This window comes from Metarhizium robertsii, assembly GCF_000187425.2.
Source record: "Metarhizium robertsii ARSEF 23 chromosome Unknown MAA_Scf_1, whole genome shotgun sequence".
NCBI classification, from domain to species: domain Eukaryota; kingdom Fungi; phylum Ascomycota; class Sordariomycetes; order Hypocreales; family Clavicipitaceae; genus Metarhizium; species Metarhizium robertsii.
Genome location: NW_011942149.1, coordinates 2,243,083 through 2,255,550, shown reverse-complemented (window position 1 = coordinate 2,255,550; position 12,468 = coordinate 2,243,083). Strand labels below are relative to the sequence as shown.

The 12,468-nt window shown below is 52.9% G+C and overlaps 5 protein-coding genes across 5 annotated transcripts; 3 read left to right on the top strand and 2 right to left on the bottom strand.

Annotated features, from left to right (window-relative positions):
• Window positions 1-485: 485 nt before the first annotated feature.
• Window positions 486-1,700, bottom strand: MAA_04729 (duf500 domain containing protein; the record flags this gene model as incomplete). Its single annotated transcript, XM_007822825.1, has 1 exon — window positions 486-1,700. One exon carries the CDS (start codon window positions 1,698-1,700, stop codon window positions 486-488), a length of 1,215 nt encoding a protein of 404 aa, XP_007821016.1.
• Window positions 1,701-3,491: 1,791 nt separating this feature from the next.
• On the top strand, window positions 3,492-6,126 carry MAA_04730 (glycoside hydrolase family 55; the record flags this gene model as incomplete). The annotated part of the gene is made up of 6 exons (XM_007822826.2): window positions 3,492-3,819; window positions 3,902-4,090; window positions 4,149-4,237; window positions 4,292-4,331; window positions 4,400-4,480; window positions 4,568-6,126. The coding sequence occupies 6 exons, from the start codon at window positions 3,492-3,494 to the stop codon at window positions 6,124-6,126; spliced, it is 2,286 nt and encodes a 761-aa protein (XP_007821017.2).
• Window positions 6,127-6,921: 795 nt separating this feature from the next.
• On the top strand, window positions 6,922-7,549 carry MAA_10657 (Protein kinase-like protein; the record flags this gene model as incomplete). Its single annotated transcript, XM_011412375.1, has 2 exons — window positions 6,922-7,110; window positions 7,199-7,549. The coding sequence occupies 2 exons, from the start codon at window positions 6,922-6,924 to the stop codon at window positions 7,547-7,549; spliced, it is 540 nt and encodes a 179-aa protein (XP_011410677.1).
• A 354-nt stretch (window positions 7,550-7,903) lies between these two features.
• On the bottom strand, window positions 7,904-9,458 carry MAA_04731 (26S proteasome subunit P45 family protein; the record flags this gene model as incomplete). Its single annotated transcript, XM_007822827.1, has 3 exons — window positions 7,904-8,410; window positions 8,482-9,288; window positions 9,456-9,458. The coding sequence occupies 3 exons, from the start codon at window positions 9,456-9,458 to the stop codon at window positions 7,904-7,906; spliced, it is 1,317 nt and encodes a 438-aa protein (XP_007821018.1).
• A 1,509-nt stretch (window positions 9,459-10,967) lies between these two features.
• Window positions 10,968-11,861, top strand: MAA_04732 (Ubiquitin-conjugating enzyme, E2; the record flags this gene model as incomplete). Its single annotated transcript, XM_007822828.1, has 3 exons — window positions 10,968-11,228; window positions 11,320-11,588; window positions 11,687-11,861. The coding sequence occupies 3 exons, from the start codon at window positions 10,968-10,970 to the stop codon at window positions 11,859-11,861; spliced, it is 705 nt and encodes a 234-aa protein (XP_007821019.1).
• Between the last annotated feature and the right edge of the window lie 607 nt (window positions 11,862-12,468).

The following is a 12,468-nucleotide window of genomic DNA, read 5'->3' as shown; positions in this document are numbered from 1 at the left end:
GAAGCTATTTAAGAGTTGGAAATTCTGGGAGCGTGTAGTTGGGTGCTGCTCCTTCTCAAGCAACAGTAGTGCGGTGAACGCACAGTCTCTGCTTACGCTGATGACCTTTTTCGATTGCCAGCTCACAAGCAGGAAACTGTTTTTTGGTAACGAGGATGGTTTCAATATTGCAAGCGTGGCCCAACTCGCCAATTTGGTCATGTAGCTGGGGGCAGGTCAGCAGAACTAGAGAAGCACGCAAGTTGACTCGCTGTCATTCTCAGGTACTCGACGGGACAAACGTTGAACAGTTCAGGTGACATTTACAACTAATTAAGAAAATTACCAAATAAAACCCAACACTCCCAAACTAAATCGTACAGTTATTGGCATGTAACATCTCACTATCAACACAAGAAACCAACTTTAACAATTAGACCAAGCGGGAAAACAAATCCTCGTTACTCCGATAATACGCAAACAAAGGCGCATTTCTTTATTGCATCTTAGTAGCCAGCTCTCCTAAGCCTCTCCTTCTCATCCAGGACAGACTCGTCATGAGCGGGCTCCGGCTGCTGTTGATGGTGGTCGTACTCGACAGCAGCAGGCTCACTCCTCTCGTCGAGAACAGTGTCGCCAGGAGAAGGCTTGCGGCCTACTTCCTGGACAACAGTGTGGTCAAAGTCGGGGCGGCCCTCGATTGCCCTGAGAACTTCAAAGAGGGGCTTTGCGCCTATGGGCCACGCAACGTCACCGCAAAGGATCTTCTTGGCCGAGATGCCGCGCTCATTGTAGAAGACGGAGTTGGCGTCGGCGCGGCTGACAATGATGGTGCCGTCGATCTGGACGCCCGCCCAGAGACCACGGCTCTTCATGTAGCTCCACATGGGCCGGACCGTCTTGGAGAGGGCGGCGTCGACACTGGCACCGGTGCCGATGGGGCCTATGGCGATGGAGGCATCACCACCGAGGGATACGCGCGGGTTGGTGAAGGCATTGACCTGGGCTGGGGTGTTGAGAACGCAAACGCAGTCGTAAATGTCGAGGCCGAGCATGAAGCCGGCGCCGACGGTGGAAACGACAAAGGATGAGGGGGGCGACCAGGTGCCGTCTGGGCGGCGGGCGACGACAACACCGGAGCCGGCGGCAAGAGAGCCGTGGAAAGCGCCGGCACGGATCACGTTGAAGATGGCGAGACCGGCACATGTTCTCAAGACGGCGTCGGGAATCTTGACCATGGACTTCTTGGTGATGCCGGTAGGGTGCATAGGCCCGTCTGTCTTGGGGGGCGGAGGAGCGCCGAGGCCTGCAGATTGGGGAATTAGGAGGCTGCCCATGGTAGAGTTTGCAGCAAAAGTAGACGACATACTGGTAAAAGAGTGAAGGATACGAGCAGCCTTGCCGCACTCCTTCTGCACGCTGGTAGGCCACCAGCCCTCGGCGCCAATGACATTGGCAGCCTTGTTCAACGGCCAGCCAGCCTTGGTGGTGATGGAGTGGAACTTCTGGCCAAAGGAGCTGGGCTTTCGAGGAGCAGGTCCAGCTGGAGTGTTGTAGTCAGGGGCATTCATGTTGGCATCAAAGGTCGAGCTGGGTGTGAGACCAGTATGAGAAGGGGTGTAGGCGGGAGGCTGCTGCTGCTGCTCTTGTAGTTGTTGACTGGCGCGGTCGTTGTAAGCAGCATTGTCGCCATTGTAATTATGGATGCTGTGGGCAGTCATTGTGATTGTAGTTGGCTATGTATTAAGGGTGCGAAGATACGTGCGATGTAGAAAGTGGCGTTTCGTTGACTGGTGGTGATGCAGGTGGTGTAATTCGAGATTTAAGCTTATTTCTTGTCGTGATTGCTCTCATCTCCTTGAAACTTCTTTCCCAGTCGACGGCTGCATCAACATCTTATATTTCTGCCTTGACTGCCATGGTCTAGCTTCCTCGCTCACTCGGCCCCAAGCCGCGATGTCGTCGCAACGCGCATGCCATGCCAGACAAACGGCCACGACCCCTGCCAACTTCCATTCTGCAAAGGCATCATCTCCGTGCACCACGGAGCCTCGAGTGCCTCGGTGCGTTCGTGGATCTTGTGGCTGAGCTTATTGACTCTTGCACTGTTTGGGTTTCGGATGAATGCCTGGCCGTGTCTGATCCTTCGAGATGGCTGTCACTTCCAGAGGCTTAAGTGGACGGAGGCGAGTGACGCGTGGACGAGATGGTGGCCGCGAGCCACGACGCGAAGGCCGAAGACGAACGCACCCGAGTGCGAGCAGGCAGGAGCGAACCAGCCAGCCAACCAACTGTCACCTGCCATTAGGCGGGTGGAGAATCATGTCCAGAACCAGAGCATCAGCACTGCACAGAGTACCTCGCCTTCTCTCAATGTCCATGGAGGTATATTTTGACTTTTTGAGCCGCGACTCTTACACTCACTATCGCATGCATTGGAGAACATGATAGACACAACGGACTACTCCTGTAACGCTAGACTGCAAAGGAGGCTGCAGTCACCATTGTGAGTGAAGCCTAGAGGTAAGAGGCGATACGGGTCTTTCGCGGCCGTGCATTTGGAGTTAACTGGCTTCCTAGCTCCGAGGATAAACATCCAAGCCCCGAGCATGCGTAGAGCAAGAATCATATCTGATTTAAATACTGGAAGCATTCCTGGTCGAAACCAGTATAATGAACCAAGCTTAGGAGAATGTGGCGATCGCCGGGGTGAAACTTCCAGCCCGGCGACGGCTCGGACCGTCATTCTGAACGCCGATGCTTTCTCCTTGTACGTTCCCTCGTTGTATTTCGGACCTCATCAAGTGCAGAGTATCGTTTCCGCAACCCAAGAAGTACATAAGCAAGCACGCCCGGCCGAGGCTCCCCGATCTACGTCCAGAAACAGTTTAAGTCACCACCATCACCAAACATCGCGGGATTCTACACGTCACTACTTCTTACTAGCTGTGTCCGAGGCGCTCTAGCCAACTAATCCGGGCAGTCTGACAAGGAGATTCGGATGCCACGACCATGCTTCACAGTATCTCCTGTTGCTTCCCCCAGACCTCATGATGCGCGGGCGAATGGCTCAGTGGCTCAATGGGGAAGGTGACGTCTCCATCGCTCGGCCCGATACAAATAAAATAAAGGGCATTCGTGCGGACATGCTCAGCAGGTTTTTCCGCAAACCGCCTCGATCTCAATTGACAGGTGCTGTGGCGCATCGTCAGTCCTTCAAACACGAGCAAAATGAGATTTGCGCGCAGAATAGACCCGGCTACTCGGCACTATGCGTGGTCAGACGCACACTTGACAGGGCAAAAACGCTAACCTTTAAACATGCCATGAATAACAAACACGGATTTGAGTTTTCAGGGGCCGGGGTGGGCTGGATTGTGGAGGCAACTCTGTTAGTCGGACTCAGTTACAAAAGCACCAACAAACCGCGCCTTGGTCTTGGGAAAGGAAAACAACACCATGGACCATTGTGCTTGTGCATCCGCGTTGTGGCCATAGCTGTATTTCGCAATATGAAGTTCTCACCATTATTGGGTCTCGCAACCCTGTTGTTGCCTTCCTTGTCATCAGGTCTCCCTTCTGCCCAACTCGACGAGAGACAAGCCGGTTCATCATGGTTTCTGCCGCACCTGGACCATACCTCGGGTCCTGTGAGAGCCTATGTGCCGAATCTTGTCAATGGGGCCGGACAGCCCAATTACACGTACCCGGTCTATAAGGCTGTCAACTCTGGCGACTCCCAGGGCCTCATTAATGCAATCTACTCGGATGGACCTAGTGGTGGCCAGCGAGATAACTGCTGGCTTGCCGGACAACCCCGAGTTATTTACTTGGCACCGGGTAAAGAATCTCCGGAGGGCCTGGTGGTGGTGGTCTAGATCAAGTCAAAAGGAGCTGGGCCAGTTCTGACCAGCTTTTACAGGGACATACACGCTCTCTTCCACGCTATTTCTAAACACAGACACCGTGATTATCGGCGACGCCTCGAACCCACCTACTATTAAAGCTGCCGCTGGCTTCAACGGCAAATATCTCATCGTCGGTGGTCAGGGAGATGGCGAGAATCATCCATGCGGCGGATTTGCCGGGGAGACGCATTTCTCAGTTATGAGTGAGATGAGCTACCTCGCTCTCAATGCACAATGAACAAATGGCTGACAAGCTCGTAGTTAAGAATGTTGTTCTGGACACTACAGCGAACTCGGGCAGTGGCAGTTTCACAGCCTTGAGCTGGGCTATTGCTCAGAACTGCGCACTGGTATGTTTACACGAGAATGGGTGAGCGGTTTTGTCGGCTAACTTTGGTGTCTAGGTGAATGTGAAAATCAACATGCCTCAAGGTGCTCATACTGGTAAATGGACCTCTAAACTCCCCAGCATTTTACAAAGTGGCCATCTCCTAATGCAGACTCTCCCATAGGCATCGTGATGGGTGGTGGCTCGACAATCTCAGTTTCTGATGTGCAATTCAACTTTGGCAACGTTGGTTTGCATTGGAGCGGTAAGCCTGGCGATGATTGCTTTCCTACATAATGTGGCATAGTTGTCCATATTCTTTAACTTGTGCCCTCTAACGCAATATTGTTAGGCCACCAGCAAGGACAAGTCAAGGGCATGACATTCAACAAGTGCACGACGGGTATCCTGATCGACAGCGGCTTCACCATCAGCATCTTCGCCCCCGTCTGCAACACCGTCGGCAACTGCATCGTCCTCAACGAGGGCAACCCCTGGGTCGCCGTCATCGACGGGCAGAGCATTAACTCGGGCGACTTCTTCACCAGCCGAGTCGGCTCTCCCAACTTCATGCTCGAGAACATCTCCAAAGACACCACCAACTCCAACATGGTCACAGTGGGTGGCAGCGTCAAGGTCGGCGGCGTGTCGAGCTTGGGGACGTATATTTACGGAAACACTCGAGACTCCAACCCAATATACCAATCTGATCCCACATCGAAACCAGTCTCTAGACCGGCGGCTCTTGCTCCAGGAGGCAAGTATCCTGTCATCAATGCGCCACAGTACTCTGGAAAGACGGTCTCCGATGTTGTGAACCTGAAGGACGCGAAGCAGAATGGAGGCTTCAACCTACACGGAGACGGTTCAGTTGATGATACGGCGGCGCTACAAGGTGCTCTCAACACGGCTGCCAGCCGGGGTAAGATTGCGTACCTGCCCTTTGGCATCTACAGAGTCACCTCGACCATTACCATTCCCCCTGGCACTGAGCTATACGGAGAGGCTTGGTCCACCATCTCGGGATCGGGCAGCGCCTTCTCATCCGAGTCGAGCCCTACGCCAGTCGTCCAAGTCGGCAGCTCGCCAGGTCAAAAGGGCACGGCACGCATCCAAGACATTCGCTTCACCGTCAACGAGGCCCTCCCCGGGGCCATTCTCCTGCGAATCAACATGGCGGGTAATAGCCCCGGCGACGTGGCCGTCTTCAACTCCCTCATCACCATTGGCGGCACCCGCGACACCACGCTCAGCTGCAGCGACGAAGCCAAGTGCCGCGCCGCCTACCTTGGCCTGCACCTTGCGGCCGGCTCATCAGCCTACATAGACAACTTCTGGTCCTGGGTAGCCGACCACCCCAGCGACAACAGCGCAAAGGGCATTCACACCGCGGTCAAGGGAGGCGTCCTCATTGAAGCCACAGCGGGAACATGGATCGCGGGTCTTGGGTCGGAGCACAACTGGCTGTACCAGCTGAGTCTTCACAATGCCGCCAACGTCTTCATCTCACTCTTCCAAAGCGAAACCAACTACTTCCAGGGAAACCACGGCGCCCCGCTGCCAGGACAGCCTTTCAACGCCATTGCTTCGGACCCTAATTTCTCATGGTGCAGCAGCAGCGATAACGTGTGCCGGATGGGCCTTGCGCAGTACTACCTCGGTAGCAACAGTGCCATCTATCACTACGCGGCTGGCAGTTGGAACTTTGAGTCGTTGACGGGCCTGAATCAGGGTTTGATGAACTATATTCAGAGCCCGGTGAGCAATGGGAATTTGCATGGGTTTACCACTGGGCCCAATGTCGCGGAGGCTATGAGGCTGCCGAACGGCAACCAGTTTGGACGTGGAGGAAAAGATGGCTTCAGCGGATCGTGGGGGACTCTTATTGCGGATATTGCCAGCCAGTATTGAGGGTAGTCTCTGAAGACCTTGTGAGCTGTTAGCATCATCCCAATGGAGCGCATTTGCCGATTGTCGATTGTCGTCGGTTCTTGTAAATTGGGGAATATGCTATGTAGGTCATGGAATCGCTGGGCAGAATGTGAAGTCGAGACTGCGCAGTGCGTATGGAACGGAGGCGTTTGAGTTGCCGCAGTAGCTCCGCAGGTCCAACTCTGTCTGTTATCAATCTCTACCAGTGAGATGGTATAGTAATAAAAGTACATGTGCACTTATTAGTCTTTGGTTCAGCAAGAGTACAACGTGGCAAACTTGCTCTGATGGCGCTTCAAGCATGTAGAAGTTTGAGTTGTCACCATCATTTAGCGTGCTGAGCCCCATCATGACATCCAGACAAGCACTTACCCAAACCTCGCCATGAATAGCAAATTGCCCAAGTTTAAGTACCTAGGTAGGTATTTTATTTTCTGGAGTACTTCGTATTTCATCCCACAAACCGCTCCGTCCATTCCTTGCGTCATCACACCCCCTTGCGGGGTGATGAGCTCCAACCACAATCCGTGAATGCGTGCATGTGCGAGGCGAAGCTCTCACTTGACAGGCAGCACCTTCCATTGAGCTTACATCAACACCACCGCGTCGCCGTCTTATCCCATGCATACTTACACGGCCCTTCCACCTCCCACCACCGAATCCATCACAAACACATTGGACCCAAGCAATTAGCCCGCCACTACAACGACAACGCCCATTGCCACCGAGTCCATCACAACTCTACACATCGTCGTCGCCCGACTTGCTATCATCATGCCCGCCGCAGTAGAAACCGCCAGCGCCCCCAACAACAACGGCAGCATCTCGGCCGCCGTGCAAAAGCAAGCCATAGGCGCCTCTTCCTACCTCCAGCGCTGCCTGGACTGGGCAGCTCCGCCGTCCTCGCGCCAGCGCGCATACGAGACCACGTCGGCATTTGCCTCTGCGCGACCCGTCCTCTTCGTGAGTGCCACCAACGCCGCCGGGCGATGACCAGCTCGCGACCAAAAGAAAAAAAAAAGCCTGCGAGGGAGCTAACCATTGCCGCCAGTCTTTTCTCGTCGCACAAGCTCTGCTGTGCTTCTTCCCGCTGCTGCTGTTCGCCACCTTCTCCCTCTGCACCGTCGTGTTCGGCCTCGGCGCCGCCATCATCTTCGCCCTGTTCTGGATCGGCATCGCGCTCCTTGTCCTCGTCCCCGCACTGCTGGTGGCGTCGTCCGTCGCCGTGCTGGTATGGGCCTGGTCGGCGGGCAGTTTCCTTGTCGCGAGGTGGCTCTACCAGCGGGCGTCGCTGAGGACGAGCGGCGAGGCGCGGGTTGATACCGGCGGGAAGCAGGTGGCCGTTGTCAAGGACGAGGATGGGTTCAGTGGAAGCGTAGAGCATGTCAAGGCGGAGCAGTGAGTGACTGGGACGCGAAACCCTTTGACTGTCTACGACTCGGCAATGGGGGATTGGAGCGCATGATGATTGTATTATATACCCTTTGGCTTGGTTGGTTTGAGGTTGGGCATGGAGACGCCCTCGATGCATATCGAGTCTCTCCGAGAGCACATGGCGGTCTGTTGAGAAACCGTCACCAGTAATTAAATATTCTATCAATGGAAAAAGCACCGACGGTTAGAACATGTCACTAGACCAACACTGGTTAAAAATCATCCACCATCGTTTGACGCACAATGCAGCACCAAAACACGCCGCCGGGCTCTATTGTCTTCCTCCACTATGGAAACTCCCCAACCTATACACAATAGTACATTACAAATACAGACCCTCAGGCTCGCCCTCCTGTTTGGTACGGAGCACACGCTCCCTAGCAGAACGGAAATCCGCCATTTGTACGCGCATACGTCGCTCCCGTAGAGCCATCATGCCGGCTTCCGAGCAAATTGCCTTGATATCCGCTCCGGAAAGATCGTCCTTCTGCGAGATAAACTCTTCCAGATCGACATCATCGTTCAAGTTCATCTTGGATGTGTGCAGCGTGAAGATCTTTCTCTTGGTGTTTTGGTCGGGGTTCTCAAACAAAATCTTCCGGTCAATACGTCCGGGTCGAATCAGGGCGGGATCTAACGTGTCGATCTTGTTGGTGGCCATGATAACCTTGACATCGCCGCGGTCATCGAAACCATCTAGCTGGTTGAGAAGCTCCAGCATGGTTCGCTGCACTTCTCGTTCGCCTCCAGAGGTGGAGTCATAACGCTTCGTACCAATGGCGTCAATTTCGTCAATGAAGACAATTGAAGGTGCATTCTCGCCCGCAACCTGTTGCTGTGTTAGCTCATGAACTAAAAGGGGAAAAAAGAAAGAAACATCAGTCATCCGGGGGGACATACTTGGAAGAGTTGTCGGACCAAGCGAGGACCATCACCCAAGTACTTCTGGATCAGCTCACTGCCAACGATGCGGAGAAAGGTGGCAGATGTTTGGTTGGCGACAGCCTTGGCAAGCAAAGTCTTGCCCGTTCCAGGAGCACCGTAAAGAATGACACCCTTTGGCGGCTTGATCCCCATCTCTTCGTACAGCTCGGGATGGAGCAATGGCAACTCGACCGATTCTCTGACTTCCTGGATTTGCGATTCCAAACCGCCAATGTCTGCGTACGATTCCGTCGGAGCCTTGTCGAGCTTCATGACGCTGACAATAGGATCGGTATCATCTGTGAGAACACCGACGATACTCACGCTCTTATGATGCAGCAAAACACTCGCGCCGGGCTCGAGAAGATCCTTGTCGACGAAGCTCATGATGCTGACATAATACTCAGGACCGGTAGTGCTACTAACGATCGCATGGTCATCATCAATGAGCTCTTCCAGCGTTCCGACGCCCATCGGGCTTCCTCGCATATCGTCTACCCGTCCGCGCTCGTCGGCTAGTCTGTCCACGTCGGCGTCTGGTCCAACGGCAGCGCCCTCCTTAGCAGCCTTGGCCTTTCGCAGGCGCTCCTGGTTTTCGACGTACTCCTCCTCCAAAAGGAGGTGGTCATGGATTCTTTGCATTCGCAGTAGGCGAAGCTTGCATCTGCTGGTAGGGTAGACAGCCGGCAGCTTGGCAGCAGCGCTGGTGCCACCGGCCTTTCTCTTCTTGCGACCAACTCGAGTCGTAGGCCTCGGGGGAGGCTCGTACTTGGGCTTATCCTTCTGCAAAAAAGTTTGTTAAAAAGAGAACTATACACAGGTCGCGCATACAACTTGCCTTCTTATCCTTGTCCTCACGGCCGTCGCCGCCTCCCATGCCAGATTGTCCTTGACCCTTTTCAATCAATCGTCAACAACGGTAGAAAGAGACGATACCATTCTGAGCTTACCATGTTGGCGGACCAGGCTCGTAGAGCTTCTAAATCGACGGTCTGGGAGCTCAATAACTATTTCAGCTTGTTAAATGGGTAGCACAGCCAGATGATGATGAATACTGTTGATTGAAGTGGCGATGACGAGCTTCAGGGCAATGCGGATAGTGAGTGGATTCAGATTGCCGCGATCAGGCGCCAGAGAAACACGACAGCTCTGTGCTGGTCACGTGCTGGCCCCTACATCGCATCACGTGCTGACCAGTCACTCCTCTTGTTCTCTGCCGACAGAGCCTTGCCAAAAACATTCGTTTGCTATCTGCTGTTTGATTTCATTCTTTTTTTTTTAATAGGAAGAGCGCATTATGGGTGTGGTATAACAATCTGGTATAGGATACTAGAGTTATGCGTGCGTGCACCAGGCGTACGACCTATGCAGATTGGCATCCCAAAATGGACCAAGAAGTTGGGATGTGATGCGAATAGCCCTATGTTCAGTATTTCAAGATACCGGCCGTAGGTGCTTATCAGAGTAAAGTAACCGAGGACTGATGAGGCTTGGATTCCTACGATAGTTATGAGCAAGAGCTCAGGGGACGCGGCTGCTAGGATCGAATGTCACCTTCACACTGCGGCAACTTCGTACTTAAAAGAGCTTCTCCGAGGGGCGCACCTACGGACACTTCCTCGCCTCCTCCAAGGCACTTGTAATATTCGCGGTGTGGAGGCTGTATATAATATTACTATATCACAAATATCTTTATTTGTAAATACCTAAAAACTGGTTTTGAAACGCTGCGACTTTCCCCTAGCCAGCAACCACGCCTAGGCCCTATCTGTACATCTTTTCGCGACAACACCACATCACTAGAATTAATCATGCCACTCCGATTAAACACGAAGAGCTGCCCTTGAATATGGGAAGAAGAAACATTGTTTGCAGAAGCAGTCAAAGTTGACAAAAGGCGTGGCACTGTCAGACCTTGGAGTCGGCAAGTAAAACTGGCAAACACCTGCCTGGCGCCTCGAGGGCAAACTTGACAGGGCAAAGGGGGCCAGCCTCAACCACATTACTCAGGATTCAAGTACCTGGTAGATAAAGTACTCAAAATACTGACCTCATAGCGCTGCAGGTCGCTTCGGGCTCCAGTCAACTGGTCACCACCATGTTTGTTTGTTCTCAAGTGCTGCCCCTCCTTCCAGCCACAGTGAGTCGACTAGGAGCCAAGTACCGAGTACCGAGGTACCTGCAGGTGTATGAAGAATAACACCTAGTCCCAGGTACTGTATTCTTCTTCAAGTCAAGTGGCATACCCCAGCCCGCATCTTTGATCGATGTCCTAATCCCACTTTCCAAACGGCGACACTCCATCCTCTTCTCTTTGTTTTTACTTTTCCTTTCCTTTGCACGCCGTGCCACTCGTCTCCTCATACATCTCGAGCATACGATACCGACGTGCCCGGTGACCAACCCGCTACCAAAACTTTGCCGTTTATTTCACTCACCAACAGTTAATAATCATCACCGCAATGACGAGCAGCAGAGACCGGCGTGTGGCCAAAGAACTTCAAGACATTCAAGCGGACAGGGACAACTCTGGAGTCTACGCTGCGCCTATTGACGACGTCAACTTGAAGCACTTGAAAGGCACCATCCCCGGCCCTCCCGATACCCCATACTATGGAGGCACCTTCATAATCGATATTCGAATACCAGACAACTACCCGTTTAAGTCACCCTCCATGAGCTTCAGCACAAAAATCTGGCATCCGAATGTCAGCAGCCAGACTGTACGTCACCACATGAGGCCCGTCATTGCGTCCCGTGCACCCTTGTGGTACTCTGCATGGGCGGCCAAGAGTCCAACTAACCGGACACTAGGGAGCCATCTGCCTAGACACCCTTGGGTCAGGCTGGTCGCCAGTCCAGACCATCAAGACCGCACTGCTATCTATTCGCATGCTCCTCGAAGTTCCTAACCCGAAAGATCCGCAAGACGCCGAAGTCGCATGCATGCTGATGCAACAACCCGAGCAGTTTGCCCGCGTCGCCCAAGAATGGGCCATCAAGCATGCCGGCGCACCTAGACAAGAACTCAATCTGAGCCAGTATAAGAATAGCGACGCGCCAAAAAATGACGATGCGAGCAGGTGAGGAAACGCCTTGTCTTTCTTTTCCTTATTTGCTTCCGCGGTCTTGTACAATAAAGAAATAACGAGGACTAACTCGGAATACTCACCAACTATAGATACAAAGGATTCAGCAAGGACCTAGTTGATCGCTTCGTAAACATGGGCTTCGATGTCGATGCTGTTGTAGATGCCTTCCTTTTTGTGGGTATCGACCGCAACAATGGACAGGACTATGAACTGGAGGAGGCGTACATGGGCGATATCACCGCACGGCTCCTCGGCGAGCAGTGACTTCCGGAGCGCGCATCGAAACAGAACGCGGTCGACCGGGCATGGATCCATCGTGAGGACGAAACACACTTATAGCATCAAGGAACATTGGAAGCGAACTACTGCATAGGAAGGGGAGTTTTATGTATCTTGAATTAATTGCCCATTGTTAAACCAGGTTTTTGTTTTCGTTTTTGTTTTCCTTGCGAGGAGGAGCGCGCACTTTGGGGTGCAAAGAGTTTCTTTATGTAACAGAGCGAAGCGGCTGTAGAAACATGCGATGAAAGACACTTGAGTCTTGCATCCGCTCGCGGAACACTCCGATGCTGAGTCTGTCGTCAGATTACTGACACCAAGGTCAGATATTGCATGAAATACATGGGTGATTTAGCTACCAACATGGTTCCAAGTGAGCGAGTTGCGTCGTGGATAGTTTTATGCATCCGCAAAGAGCAAATTATAATTGGTGCAGTCGGAGACTGGCGATTTCTTTGTCCTTTTTTTTTGTTCGCTATTAACCGCCAACCCTCCATATTCTATCTGATACGTACGATAATAGGAAAAATTGCAGGTAGACCTCCTTGAACACTAGCTGGCGTCTACGCCTCATAGATTCGGTTTTGAACAG